Below are 15,498 nucleotides of genomic sequence, written 5' to 3'. Positions count from 1 at the left end.
AGCTCCGGCTCCAACTGGTAACACCATACCATTCATTCACATGTAGTGATGTACGTTCATAAACCTGCTGTTACAAGTAACTTGTGGTGTGTGCCTTTCCCGAAACGTCTACAGTAATTGACAGGTAAAAGTAGCAGTGACAAAACACCCCAATGAAAGATGTGGAGAGTGAAATATGTATGTGTGGTATGAGCAGAGATGAAAAACTTACGTGGGCAGAGACTTCAACAGGTTCTCCCTGAGCTCCAACGTCACCAGGTTGGCCAAACTACAAAAGCAGGAATGGCAGAGAACACGAGGCACATAAATGAAGAGAAACAAAAAATATGAGGGGCAGGAGTTGGCAGGTGAAGAGAATAAAGGATGGGGGAGGAAAAGAAGGGAGAGGAGAGGCAGGCTGGTTAGTCAGATGGCGGGTCTGTTCGTCTGGGCTGCCAGGCGTGGTGAGGGACTCTTCCATCTGTCTGAGAACAGCAGTGGCCCGCAGCCTCCTCAGAGCACATCGGTACTCCTCGAGAACCTGCACGCTCGCTTTATTCGTGCACATCTGTAAATCTCAGTGGCCACAGGCTACAGTTGCCCCTTTTTGCAACCTTTAAGCACTTAGGTTCTCTATCTTAGCCTGTGAATTGTCACTAAAGTGTGCACAGCGACTGCTGCACCCTCTGCTTTTGGCACAAAATAAGGAAATCTGATGCCAAAGACAGATATCAGTAGAGATATGTGAGGCGCCTCAAATCTTTAAAAAAAAAAAAAAAAAAAACTGTGCAAGACCAAATATAAAAGATATGAAGACTCATTACTTTGCTGAAACATCAGGATTTCTTTCCTCCTTCTTTTGTTTGGAAATGGATCATTAAGCTGGCTTTATGGTAGAATATAGGCAGCCCTGTATTCAGACAGGTTTTAAACTTGACGTGATCAAGCCGTGTCACTTTTAATCCCAGCAGTTTATTTATATATGTAGTTACAATATTTTAATGATAAAAATGTCCGAGTCTACTTTTCCTACAACTTTTTACAGTGTTTTGTTCTTCATCTCGTTACCCAATTGTCCCAATTCTAATTACTACCACTGTAATGTTTTGCAGTGAACCATGGCTAGCATTGCTTTAACAAGATTTATAACTGCAGGAGCTTTGAGGTGGATAGTTTATGCTCAAAGAGTATTCATGTATAATAAATTAACCTCTCTGTCATTTTAGTCAGTAAAACTGTTTGGTCGCCTTAGGGCCTAAATGGATCATAGTAAGAATGCGCTGTATTTAACGTCAAATTAAAGCATGTCAGTAAAGTGTACATGTCTGGCCCCTCGTGGGATTGCCATTTTCCAACATGGAAACACTTTCTCTGCCTGTGCGAAGCCAGCTCGGCCTGACTTCTGAGAACTGGTCCCACATTGCAGCAGGTCTGAGAACTAAATGTGATACAGCAAAATTTGGGGTAATATTGTAAGAAAGTAATTGTGAACAGATCCTTCAGGCTTCAGTCATTTCTTGGGGAACCCTTCCTGTTGCCACTGACATGGCCCCGGTTCATCCTGAACACAAGAATATTTGGCTTTTGTTTCAATTTAGTTTAGTCTTCCCCAAAGGGAAGCTCTCCAGGCTTGTAATAATACTATAACTATTGTGATCTTTTAAGTTCGGTTTCATTTGTTTTTGCATAAAATTTATTTTTCTTCATCTAATAACCAGCAATGGCAGAAAAATGCGCACTTACATGAAGTACAGTAACACAGCACTCACTGTCAACTATTGGCGCAACCAATCATGCATACATTCACAGCCACCCCTCATTCCCAAAAGCCAATTTTAAGCCAGGAAATACCCTGATCTGTGGTTCCAACTTTCCATTCATGAGTTTTTTTTGTGCTTTGCCAACTACCAGCTTGTTGGCACCGGTTGTTCTTCAGTAAAAAAAGAATGAACCTGGCTCTAGATTAGGCACCGGCATCGGCACAGTGCTGGAAAGAGGACAAAGGGGCCTTTCACGACGTCCCAGACCAGGAGCAAGGTTTTTCATTTACAATGAGATAAAAGATAGCCAATGCTCCCACTTGCGTCAGTGTTGCTTTTATTTTTTTCTTACTCTAACCAAGAGGAAAAACAGTTTGAAAAAAAAAACTAAACAAAAACAACCCTTTTAACTTATCAGATTGTCTTCTATGAGCCATAATGAGCGTGTACATACTTTCCAATGTCGTTGGGCAACGTCTGTAATGACACATCATTGAGGGCCAGGTGAGCGAGCGCTCGGAGTTGAGTGAAACCATCCGGCAATCTGAGGCAGAGAGAGAGAGGAAAATGGTGTCTGTTAGGTTTTTGTTTTAATGGCAACAGCCAACTCACACACTGACTACTAGCCCTCCACATCTGTTAAAGAAATCAGGATCAAAGTTTCTGCCAGCTGTTCAATCGCTTTTCCATAGTAGGAACGGAGAGCTATTGATGACAGGGGGTAAGAAGATGATGAAGGTGAACGGGGCTATAATGGGAATTAACTGGTATCCTGGTTAAGCCAAGCGGTAGTAAGCACGCAAAACAATGATCAGCTCCAGACATGTGTTCATTTACTGTTCCTAATCCTTACTTAGCAGTGAAACGAGCATCACACTCCACAAACTCAATATACTGTTTACATGCACACACACGAACAATTACAATATTTAAAAGTTCAGTTCACTGCACACTTAGCAAAGTAATTAGAGCAAAGAAAATGACACTCACGCTTCATTTCGTCTGTCAAAACAGTGTTGCCCCCACAACTCTGCTCTCGTTACTGTATCTGGGAATACCCCGTTCTTATATTTTCCCACACTGATCATAAAAAATTATGGGCTGTTGAAATGCACTTACCTGGAGAGGGGGTTTCCACTGAAGTCTGCAATCTCCAAGGCCCTGCAAAACTTAATGCTCTCTGGGATCTCAGAAATATCTGCAGGAGAAAAAGAGAAGGAGGAGGAGGAGTCAGCGTTGTGGATGCACAGATGTGGATCGTGAAACGAGCTGATGCTATAGAGCGAATGATTTTAAAAAGTTCCTCATAACCACAACCAGATGCCAAAGAGCAGAGAAGTCAGAGAAAAGAAAATGAGAGAAAAATGAGACGTTTTTTTTGCAGAGGTCAAAGTGTAGTAGTACATCTTGATTTTCTCAGGGATGCACTGATTGTGAAGATCTAAGCCAGTAGTGGTGATTAAAGACATATGTACATATGTGTTTCAGCTAATTCACGTGATTTTTGTTCTTATTAATGACCATTTAGAGTCAGGAACCAAATAATTATTCATTATGAAATAATATCTATCCTTTTTCAAAGTCTTGCAGCTCTTCATCGCATGAGCTTTGAAAATTTAGTACAAAATTAATTTAACCAGCTCATTCAACAGGGCTGATATCGGTGCCAGTTCTAATAGTGTGGTATAATTTAAATTTTTACATTAGCATTTTGTTTTCATGTTCCTTTTTTCAATTCAATTTAGTTTCATTAGGTTTCAAAACTACATTTGCTTGCTTCAGTTTCAGTTTTTAGTCATGTTTTATTGCTTAATATTTAGCCTTTATTCTTTTATTAAAGTTTTTATGATTTTGATATAATAAGCACTTGTCAAAGGAAACACCTTTTCAAAGCAAGTGACTTATGTCAGGGCAGGGATAGCTCAGTAGGTAGAGTGGCGGCCCCATGATCAGAAGGTCGGGGGTTCGACTCCACTGAACGGCTACCCTGAGGTACCCCTGAGCAAGGTACCGTCCCTACACACTGCTCCCCGGGCGCTGCATTGGTGGCTGCCCACTGGGTGAATGGGTTAAATGCAGAGGAACTATTTCCCTATGGGGACTAACACGCACACTTTACACTTTACTTTACTTTACACAGAGATCTCAGTCTCAAGAAAATCACAAACACTTCTTATGGTGGCAAAAATAACCAAATGAACATAAATTAAAACTAAGGTGAGCACACAATACCATATCAGTCATGGCTCAGTCACACTAAAATACCTCTTTGTGGCTAGGGTAAAAATCTGTGGTTGTCCAAAGATTGCATTTAATGTTTGAGATTGTGTATAAGGAGTTGCGGTGACCAACTGGTTGCCCACAGGTTGAGTGTGCGACAGCAGATTCTGGGCGAACACTTTTGATACACAGGTGTTTGCGATCGTATTCAGACTAACTGCAATCACTCATAGATTGCTGAGGGTTTGCAAGCGTCAGCAGCGTGGTGTAATCAATCCGAGCCAGTCTCCGCCAATCAGTGCAACTTGTCTGGGACGTCTCTGTGTGATTGAGACTTTGGTCAGCTGATTGAAACTGGTGTGTTCTTATTATATTCCTATATAAAAACAAGACTGCCGGGTGCCTTTTTTGAATTAGTTTCAAACCTATGAGATTCTGGCAAGACTGTAAGACGTAACTATGAGTTTTTGTGTGTGCAGAGAGCAACAGATTTGCAATTTTCACCAGTTTATTACACTTACTCGCCATATTGAACAATTTACATGTAACTGCCAAGTTGATCCCATTTAATCGCAGACTGACTCTTTCTTTCATTTTATCTGTCTAAACACACCAGCTCTGAAGAAGGCAACTGACTGTGCATGGCCACAAACCTGTTCCCCATCTTCAGAGCAACATTTAAAGTCCATCACACACAGCTGCAAAAAATTTAGTTCAATAATTTGAATTATATCAGTTACATTTGATACATACATCTGAATCTAACTGCATTACATTTCCTGAGTATAAAGACAGAGAGCATTGTGTAATACTATGAAAACCACACCCCCAACAAGGGAAAACAATCAACACGCAACAATGGGCTGAAACACTAACAAAACGCCTTAAGCTGACTGAAAACATCAAGTCAGAGGATTATTTTAGTAGCCTATGTTTAGTACAATACAGTCAGTGGAAAGCCACAAACTTTTTCCCCTGGGGTGTGGGGGGGTTGGTGGGACTTGATTGCAGCCCGTCTCTCTAGTAAAATTCATGGCTAAAGATAAAGAAGGAATTAAAGACAGACAAAATTATATAAAATAAAGTTGCAGCCAGATGGTGTGCACGCTTCTATTGCTGTATATAGATCTAAGGTATTATAGGCAAAAAGTGAAAAAAAATTAATAAATAATAGTAATTTTATGATTAAAACAATGCTTCTTCGTGTAAATACTATGTTCAACAGATGCCAAAAAGCATGTCATGTTTCATACCAACACAGAGCATGTCCACCTTTGGAGTCGACGTGTGTAGCAAACTGTTCAGTTATGAGTCATCAAACCGACTCTTCACAGTTTAAACGTGAATGAAAGCGAGCCGTTCACCTGCTCCCATCCACCCGAGGTCTTACACAGCTGACCACCTCTGTCGATACCTGCAGCAAGACTCCATCAATAGTTTCAGTTACTAAACCTTTTGCAGATTTGTTGTCGTAAGCTAAAATATAAGTCTACTAATAACTACGCTGTGATATGATAAACTAAGTTAGAAGTATATAATCATATTAATTTTGGGGCAAATGATTAAAACTTTACATGGGACCAGCAGAAAGTCTCATCTCCTTGACACTGTAGTTGCCTGGCACCCTGAGAGTACGTCACAGCCCTGCTGAAATTAGTGCCTTCCAGAAGGCAGGTCAACGACGCCACCTTACCTTGACATTAAGAGGTAGCAAAATAGTTTATACAGTGCCAAACAGCTTAAATGTTTACTTTACTCTTGGTTGCTTAGTCTAGTGCACATATAAAAAGGCAGGGGAGGAAATATGACCTAGTGGCATCATTGCAAAATGTATTTTCACTACTGGAAGCTGCAGGTGCACACTCAGAAATCCCTACAGAGCCAAGCAGCCAATCACATGTATCTGGCTCAGCACTGTCCTGCAGCAGGAGTGGGGAAGCGGACAGGCAGACAGATGGGAAAGGCCCTCACAGGCCACTGCACACTGCCTCCCCCAGCACTTGATGCAGTGTGTAGCAGGGCAGATGTCTCCTATCTAACACAGAGACCTTTCTGCCACTACCACGGCGTTTGTGTATGTGAAGTATTCAAGGACGTGGAAAGGGCAAGATATTTGTGCGCATTACAGCAGAAAATAATATCGCTGGGCAAACTCAGACGTGGGTTTCACCTTACCTTTCTGACCGAGGGCTGAATCAGCAGTTTGATTTGGATGGTTTTGTCATTTAGGCGTAGATGTATAGATGGCTATCTGAATCTGGCACAGAGGGCTAGCTAATATTTAACTGATCTGACCATGCTCTCCTTACACTGGGGTGCAAAAATTTGTTTCCACTGCATGCTGCAGGTATTGCAGTGACAACGAAAGACTGCTGTCAGCCTGAAGCAAACTTAAAGATGTAAAATGCAAATATAACGATCATAGAAAACTACTCCAGCAATTAATCTGCATACAGGCAGGTTTTATTTCTAAAATCTTCGTCATGGTGTTAAATAAAGTGATGGTTTATGGGAGAAGCTGAAGCTTCATGTCTAACCTTGTGGAACAGGTGATTTGATAAAGTGCTACTACTGGCTTTTTACCCTCACTGGTTTTATTATGATTATTATGATTAGAGTAACAAGGGCTGTTGTGAAGTCTAGAAAAGTGTTTTCTTTGACTTCAGCTGGGTTCGCCGTCTCAGGCACAGAGGCGGCTCCTAACAGCTCACTGTGTGTGTCAGAGAAACGAGGCTTCGGCACGAGGCTGGACCGCTGATATGAAAAATAGATGCTTCTGGGCTTTAACCTTGTATTCTTTTTATTTCTACACATACTTGTGGTACGTTTTACCGTCGTCATGCATCGATTTTTAGTCACCGATGCGAATGAAGCGCTTGTGCTGTCTGGCCATGTACAGCGTTGGCTTCATGTTGTCTTTCAACCCCAATAAGACTAACCGCTTTATTTCACTAACCTCACACAACCTGACCCCAATTTTATAACATAAAGCTTAACTTAACTGAAGCCAATGTGACCCCTGCATCAGTACTTTCCGCATGTATAAAGAGCACACATCGTGTCATACTCTGGAAGCTACATTCAGTGACGGGTAAAAACTGTCAGTCCCATTGATATGAAGATGAGTTTAAGTTGTTTAAAACCATCAGATTTGGACCTTTTAAGTCAAAGTCACTTCATTTAATGTGAAAATAAGCGGGTGGCAGCATAAAAAGATAAATGTTTGTTAGCGAGGGGTTTCACGGGTGAACACAACTGTCACTGGTGGAAACTTCATTACAAAGTTGGCCAATAAACTTGCCCAATATGCAGTTCTTACTGGTCCTGGGCGATCAAAACACTGGTTATGTCCTCCTACTTCATAATGTTTTCTATACTTTGCTAAACAGTGGTGACTTTATTGTTTTATGCTGTAAACTAAAGTCACTATCCCCATATGAGGACATACTTTAAAAAAAAATGTGTCAAAGGGTGGTTTTATGAGAGTTATGACAGATGGTTCACAGTGAGCTTGTACCGTTCCTGGAGATGTCCAGTTCCACCAGTTGCATGAAGTTAGCCACCTCAGGCGGGAGTCTCTGGATCTCATTGTCACTCAGGCCGAGTTTCCGGAGGTTCAGTAGTCTGAAGAAAGGCTGTAAACACACATTAAACAACATTAGTCAGAATAACTCTTTCAATCAGGCTCAATGCACAAGCAGCAGGATGATAGCATTTGAGAATTAATGATCAAAAAAATCTCACGATTTCAGTCCCCGGATTAACTGATGTACTAGTTGTTTCAGCTTTATTAATGTTCCTTTTTAGACCAGGAGTAGTAAGAGCAATGCAATCTCACATAAAATTAAGAGCTGATGATGGTCCACATGCAGCCTCAGGCATATCCACAATTTAGTTATGATTACAGGGCGCAATTAATGATTCCTTTCCTTATTGATTGATTCCACTGATTACATCAACAGCAAACTTGAAACAAGGTCAAAGGTCTGGCAGCAATCCCAAAAATAATACTGCCTCTCTTCAAGGTAGTGTTAACCTTCCCTGAAGGACGGTAATAAAAATATTTTCCAACCAGTTTTTGTTATTATTATCAAATTACAGGAAAATGCAGAAACTTCTGTAAAATAAGGTAACACAGACTCTTTAACTTAACTATACCCCCACAAAGGCACATTATGAGAAAGGAAAATACAAAAGATACAAAACAAAAGATAAGCAAAAATTGACACACAAGATAAGTAAATGACTCCAACAAACACCTAATAGATAAATTAGTTCATTGTTTTGGTCAAAAGTCCTACAAATGATTTCAGTTGTGTTTCTCAAGTGTTGTTGACATTCCTCTCTGCCCAACCATAAATTCAACATGAAACATCCTTTATGTGCAAAAGAGGGCAGCATCTGAACAACTGGTTTAAAAAAAAAAAAAAAGGGGGGGGGGGGGGGGGGATCAAAATCCATCCTTATATTCTCCCAAAAAAAAAAAAAAAAAAAAAAAAAAAAAAAAAAATTCCTCCACACCATGGCAATGGCAGCCAAACAAAGTGGCTTTCGTTCGCAGAGCTGGGAAGAGTGCTGCGGCTGTGGCCGTGCCAAGTGCTTTCACAAGAGCCCGGTTGTTGGAGAGGCGAGCGTTCAGAAACATTCCTCCGCCAGCCGCACTGTGTGCGTGTCATCTGCTGCTCAGATGGACAGACAAGACAAGCTGGCGAGGAGCAGCAAGAGTAACAGGACAGAACTATGCAGTTATTAACCTCTTAATCAGACCCGGATTGTACGGCCCACAGAGGATCCACTGTCCACCCTGTCAACAGTCCCATCAACTGCTCGGACAGGGAGGAACAGCCTTCAGGAACTTGCCGACTAAAGCATTCTGGAAAAGGAATTTGTATAAAGTTATTCTTCGGGTTGTTTTTCTGAACATAGAGTGCACTCACGTCCGCAAGCTTGGAGCCTCGACCTTAATTCAAATTAAACCTCAAGCCATCAGCAGCATCTTCTGCTGAAAACAACTTTTGTGTTTCAATCACCAATGATTCATTTACTAAACTGAAAAATCCAAACAATTTCTAAGCTCTTCCTCCTCCACTGTGGATTAAAGATTTTTAAAAACCTGCTTAGCTACAGCTTCCAAACCGTTGCATAAATATGAAGTAAATCAGATAGCGCCAAATCTTCTTTTATGTGTATTATGAGGATTTTGTCTGACATAAGGGTAAAAACAAACATCCCGAGAGAAAGCCTGTGTTTAAGCTTGTGTTCAGCTCCACTGATTTCCTCAATGACAGACATTTCCTGATAACTAGCGAGGCGTTTCGTTTGGCAGGGGTTAAAAGGCATTTATACCCCAAAAATTTGGCTCGTCTTTTGCTGGCAGCGCAATGATGGGCTCGCCGGTACTTTCCAAAATTCTGATTGGAAGTTCCCCACCTGATGTCGAGTGAAATGGGAGGAGAATATAAACAGAGAAAATAAACAGAGAGTGGGCGTTGGCTCATTGAGGAGCAGGTGAGAGGGATCAAATGGCAGAAACGAGAAACGGGAGCTGAGAGGTGATCATGTGAACAGGTAACCATGTGCAGGAGCCAGGTGGGAACCAGCCTCTGGGAGGGGAGGAGGAAACCTTACTGGGCAGAACAGGAAAAACTTAAAGATGAAAAACCCCTCAGGGTGGTTTTAGAACCCCCACACTTGAACCGGAGTTTTTAAGCTCCTGGAGGGACACAACACTACGACTACTGGTTACAGGGAGCTTTTTTCTCCACACTTGTTACCCAGAATTTGATCAATAAGGAGAGCGTAAGTGCCAACACTCCAACGCCCTCCTGTTTTGCCATTACTCCCAGCAAACTCCTGGAATTTGCATTGGTCTCAGTGTTTATTTTGAATAATTGGAACACACGCATCAACAGGTCTCGTGCATTTACCTCACATTACCTAAGTTACCAGATGAATACAGTCTACATACACAGTCCACACCCTCCGTGCAATATTACCCCATCTGTCACTGCAACCACATCAGGATGAATAACTAAATAAAATGTTGTAAACAAAAACAAGAACAACAATAAAATCTGCTCTTGAATGCATCTAATTTCAGAACGGCTAATAAATGTCAGCTCCTTCAATGAGTCATAAGGGTCAATGGGTCATCAGGAATTACAAGTTGTGTACCCACACTGTTGTCTCTTCAGCGCAGCATGGCAGTCTGTTCAGTCACTTCAGTGGGATTCGCAGGACTGCAAATATGTACGTGACGGTAACTATTTCTGGAGCGAGATGACACACTGGTGACAACGAGACCAGTGTGATGCTTTTCTTTTACGACTTTGCAACCAGAGTGTTTTAATGAGGCTCCGACAAGAGCTGTTTGTACAAGGAAGAGAGTGAAGCTGTGAGCAGGAGGATGTTTTACTGCATAGCAGCAGGGAGTGAAGGGGGGCAGACCACAGGCGTCAGCAGAGGGCAGTGTGGCAGTGCGGGGTGTCAGAACACTTATAGCAATATGCAGCATATCAGCCAATACAGCCCACTTTCAAGTTTCACTTGTGCCTACAGAAAAACATTAAAACTAGAAACAGTAGCCAAGCCTAAGAAACGCTGACGGTTAAATATTTGTTTGATCAGGACGTCTCGTTCAGCAGACAGGTCAGTTTTTATTGGAGGCACGATGTCACAAACACAAAATAGAAGGTAACTGAAACAGGAGCAGAAGGTAAGCTACACATGCTGGACTTCATCAGTTATGAAACAAACACATGGATGCATTGAGGTTTAATTGACTTTTGATCAGCCTTAAAAATAAAAAACCTCTTGCCTCCCCCTTCACCTAAAACCTGAAGGCGAGGTTCCTCTCTGTCATGGTTTTGTTTTTTCCCTTTTGTGGGTTTTATGCTTTGCATTTATATTTTTGCACCAACTTTGCACGTTTGGTCAGCCTCTGTTTTTAAATGTGCTATATAGATAAAAAGTGACCCGACTGCATGCAAGTTAGTTATGAGAATTGACACAGCTGCACAGATGCAGTTGGATTCTGATAAGATTTCACTAGTGGGAGGACTGGGTCTGTTTAACTTGGGTAAAATGTTTTGTGTGCAGTGTGTACTTATTCAGGAAATTCCTCATTGGTATAGAGTAAAATCAAGCCCGATCACCCTGCCTGCTATAGAGAGCAATGTATCTAACAAAAACAAACACTAAGCTAAAGGCATGCTGCCCTTCAGTGCATGGAAACTCCCAAGATGCTTCGTCCTGTTTAGGCTGCATTGCACTCAGACTATGTGCCTCAGGATGTGTTTGCACGCATGCTTGTTCATCACAGTCATCATTTAGGCATACCAAAGGAGATCCTGCTTTGTAGGTCTTTAACTCAGAGCACATGAATGTTTGCAGAGTATTATAGTCTTCAACACCGGTGTTGTTCGAACGGACTTTACATGGGCGAGTCACCCAGGATTATTTGGCAAATAATTTTAGCATTTTTAAATTTCACTTCTTTTTAAAGTTTTTAAAAGTTCAGTCCCAGCAAGTCAGTGCCCTGGTGGTCTTCTCTATCATTCAGCCGCTTCAGTGTCTTGTCCCAAACTGCACTCCACCATACTGCACTGCAAATGGCAACGATAGTCATTGTCCTCATCTGGAGGGCCACTCCAGCTACTGTCCAGGACGGTGGAGCTAATTAGTTTGATCCTTTATTTGTTCAGTCACAAAGTACTTGGCAAATAACTTATTTGCAGGGGAAAAATAATTACATAATTTATTTAAGAAGGAATAGCCCCATTGCCACAGTGCCCTAAATCTGTGGAAACACCTCACACTCCCAAGTTAAAGTCCTCTGCTTAACCCACGCACCACTGCACAGACTCAGTCTACACAGCTATGATGTGATCTGAGGAAACACCTGCAATTGGTGAAGTCTCCCATTCCAAGCTATATTTTCTAAATCCTGAGAGTCCAGGAGTCCACTTCACTCTCAGATCACTCCAATTACAACATGCTTAAAGGTTATTATGAATTTCTTTTGTCTAATACTGTCAAAAATGTGTTGCATATTCCAGCTTCAGAACTCCGGCTACAGTAGTAAGACTATCTGGGCATTAAGGCAGCAGCCATGTGCACCGAAGAAGTCTTAAATCTACATGTATTTCTACATACACTGGAAATACATGTCAACCTCACTTAACTCCAATTAAAATGTAGCCACTTATACCATGAGGAAATCTGGGTGGACTGTACGTGCTTTGTATTAGTGACGTTCGACCGTTAGACCAGGCCTGATGTTTACAGAGGCTGCAGTGTTCCAATCAAGTGATTCCAGTTAGCTTTTAGTTTCGCTCCAATCCTGCCATCTGACTAGAGACGGAGCAAGCCGATCTACAAGCACGCACACAAAAACTTAATTCAACCTTCTTCTTCTTCTTCTTCTTTTTTAAAAACAAAGGGTATTTGCACCGGATCAGGGAGAAACTTCAATCTAAAAAAAATGTCGGTTTGTTGACTAAAAGCTACTTTTTAAAAACATATTTCAAGAAATTAATTGTAATTCAGACTGAAGAAAAGTTAAGTAACAATCCAAGTCTTCAAAGCTGTGCTGAGGTCATTAAATTGGCTTCCAATTAGTTTTTGACTTAGTTCAAAACTTTAATATCAGTTTTTTAGGCTCTGCGTGGTTGAGGACGTCAATATGTTCTTAAGCTATGAAGCAACTCGACCCATCAGATTATCTGGACCCGGCCGCCTGGTTTTAAGCCCCTTTTTAAACTTTTATGCTCCAAGTTGGTGGAATGATCTTCTGAATCCTGTTAAACCTATAACATTATGACTATTTAATTCAAAAATAAAAGCATACTTGTTTAGTCTTTCTGTAGCCAAGTTGCTGGTCTTAAGTAATCATTTTAATGTTTGCTTTTAATAACTCTCTTACTGAGTCTCTGTTTCTTTAATGGATTTAACTTTTACTTTCATTATTTTTACTACACTATTGTTCCTTTCGTGTTGTTTTTTTCCATCAGTATGAAGCATTTTGCAAAAGTACTATACAGTGTAATGCTAAAGCTTTGTGGCAGCTCATTGTGCTTGATATACGAATAAACTTTTTCTGGCTTAGTGCTAACTAAAACAAAAACTATGCAACTGAACCCACTGGTTCAGGTCTTAGCTTGCTTAAAAAAGGCACTTAATCAATGGATGCACATATGAAATCAACCCAAGTGTGCCAGAAAGAGGGAAATTACATACGGTCATTAAAATTCTCTTTAATGCACAACTGAAATTCCTATCCAAACATTCCTGAGCCCCCTAATCTCATGCCAAATCTGCCCTGTCAGCCTAGTCCTTATGTCCCCACTCTTCCAAACAGCCATTCCCTCTCAACACACAAACATACACACACAATCGGGTGAGGGGCTCAAAGAGAAGGGAGGGGAAAGCCCATGCTTTTGTGCTTTCCTGAACTCTTTCAGTGTCCGGGGAAATAAAAAGCTGAGAGGATCTGGTTGACTGAGTAACTTGGTCGGTCACCCGAGAGAGGCTCATTACTGGACGCTTGTCTCTACAGACAGCGGTGGCCATTGTTGTGGTATAAACTCAGTCAGTACATGAGTGGCTACAGACAGAAGGCCGCTCCCTAGCTCTCGTCCTCCTCGTATGTGTAGAGCTATATGAAGCTAAAAGCACCAACACCAGCAGGATTTCAATCTCGGTCATTTCAAGGCCAGTGCTAATGGAGCACATGGAGCAATGTTTGGGCTACTCTGCAGGAGAAGGGGGAGGTGAGGCTTTGGCCAAAACTTCTACACATGAATGATGCCCTAACTGGTCTTTCTTCCCTCCGCCTTCCCACTGTTCCACCTCTCTGGGTTCCCTCCATTTTCCTTGGCAGAGGGACAAAGGCCAAACAGCCAGTCCCACACAGGGCTGTCAGTCACAGTCCAGCTCTAGCTGCTCTCCCCTCTTCCTCCGGCCCAGCCTGGGGATTCCTTCATTGTCCGAGAGGGCACCAAAGAGAAGAAGAGGAGGGGGTGAAGACTTTAAAGGAGAAAGTGCTGAAAGATAACAAAAGAAAGGAATGACTAAGAAGGATAGAGAAGGCGTGTGGGGAGAACAGCACAAGGAGAAAAGGAAGATTGTGTGCAAAGTGGAGAGGAGAGAGCCGAGAGAAAGGGAGTGACGGTGGATTATTAATGAAGAATGGAGGGTAAACAATAGAGCCCCACAGTGCTCCGGACAGCCTGCACAACTAAGTGGGACAAAGACTTCAGCTACTGACCAAAAACATAATTCCAACGGACTACAGACACGCATACTTTCTCTCACAAATGAGTAATGGCATTTATTATGCAGTTTAGACTAGTCCACTCCGGTCTAAACACAGTGTGGAGTTTAATGCTCCCAGTGGCCTCACCAGAAAACCCACACACGCATCAGCCAACAATACAACCATCCACCTACTCACAACTATAAACTATCATTCCACTTCCTCTGCTCTCACCCGCCATCTCCCACTTTGCGTGTGTCTGCGTGTGTGAGAGACTGAAGCAAAATACACAAACACACCAGCACTACGCTGCAAATTTCATCTATGAACGGTCATGTGCATTTCATTTAAGACGGTACATCTAATTCTATTAACTCTCACATTTTTACTCAGTTGTATATAGCATTTGTATTCTATTTTTATCTTATTGTATATTTATTTTATTTTATTCTACTGTATATAGTATTTTATTTTATTCTATTCTGTACAGTTGTGTACTGTATTTATTCTTATTGTATCCTAATTTTTGCCTCATAACTTTTGCACTGTCCACTTCCTGCTGTGACAAAACAAATTTCCCACGTGTGGGACTAATAAAGGTTATCTTATCTTATCTTATCTTATCTTAGAATCTGCAGGGAGCACAGAGAAAAGCGGGCGCATGTATACATACGCCTTTGTTTGGCGTAATTTTAAAAACGGTCCGCATATGCACCTGAGTGTTTGTGCTCCACTTAAGTGGTACTTTGAGCCATGACTACCCTTATCCGGTTCCAGCAGCTCCCCCGGGAGGGCTGAAAAGGCCACACAGAGAGAAGGGCGTGGTGACGGTGGTGTGGCTGACAGCATGACTGCCATCTACAGCGCTTACACCTGTCTAAGTGACTTTGATCAGTGTGGAGCGCAAACGCAACTGAAAGCCAGGGCAAGACATACCTGAGCCTGTCACCACTTACCAGCAGCTCTGAGTTAGTCATAAATAAACAAGTAAAAATTCCTCTCAATAAAAACTGCTTGGTCATAGAGCAAATAATATAGTGACGGTATCTGGGATGTCCTGGATCAAATATACAAATAAGGCCAATAAATATTTTCTTATTCGCATCAATGTTCATTCTTTTTTCTGTGCTGGGCCCATTAAAGCTGTTTAAACATTGCTGTAATGTGTATTTCATAATCTCTTATTTGTCTTGCATCTTATTTATGTGTTGTTGATTACTAACATGGAACAAACCTAGATTTACCCCCCCACCCCCGTTTAATACAAAGGCCTGTAAAGCTGTG

The 15,498-nt window shown here is 41.7% G+C and overlaps 1 protein-coding gene across 16 annotated transcripts in view; it reads right to left on the bottom strand.

Moving 5' to 3' along the window:
• The window catches only part of scrib (scribble planar cell polarity protein), a 78,534-nt gene that overhangs the window by 38,904 nt on the left and 24,132 nt on the right, over positions 1–15,498 (bottom strand). For all 16 annotated transcript variants that reach the window (XM_084939619.1, XM_084939610.1, XM_084939603.1 and 13 more), the window contains exons 2-5: positions 7,477–7,594; positions 2,859–2,937; positions 2,194–2,283; positions 212–268 (exon numbers count right to left, since the gene is read on the bottom strand). In XM_084939619.1, coding sequence (XP_084795745.1) covers positions 212–268; positions 2,194–2,283; positions 2,859–2,937; positions 7,477–7,594 — 344 coding nt within the window. The remainder of the gene's footprint in view (positions 1–211; positions 269–2,193; positions 2,284–2,858; positions 2,938–7,476; positions 7,595–15,498) is intronic.

This window comes from Perissodus microlepis, chromosome 9 (genome assembly GCF_051167445.1).
Source record: "Perissodus microlepis isolate ML-2025 ecotype Zambia chromosome 9, ASM5116744v1, whole genome shotgun sequence".
Lineage (NCBI taxonomy): Eukaryota > Metazoa > Chordata > Actinopteri > Cichliformes > Cichlidae > Perissodus > Perissodus microlepis.
This window is presented reverse-complemented; position numbering and strand designations above follow the sequence as displayed.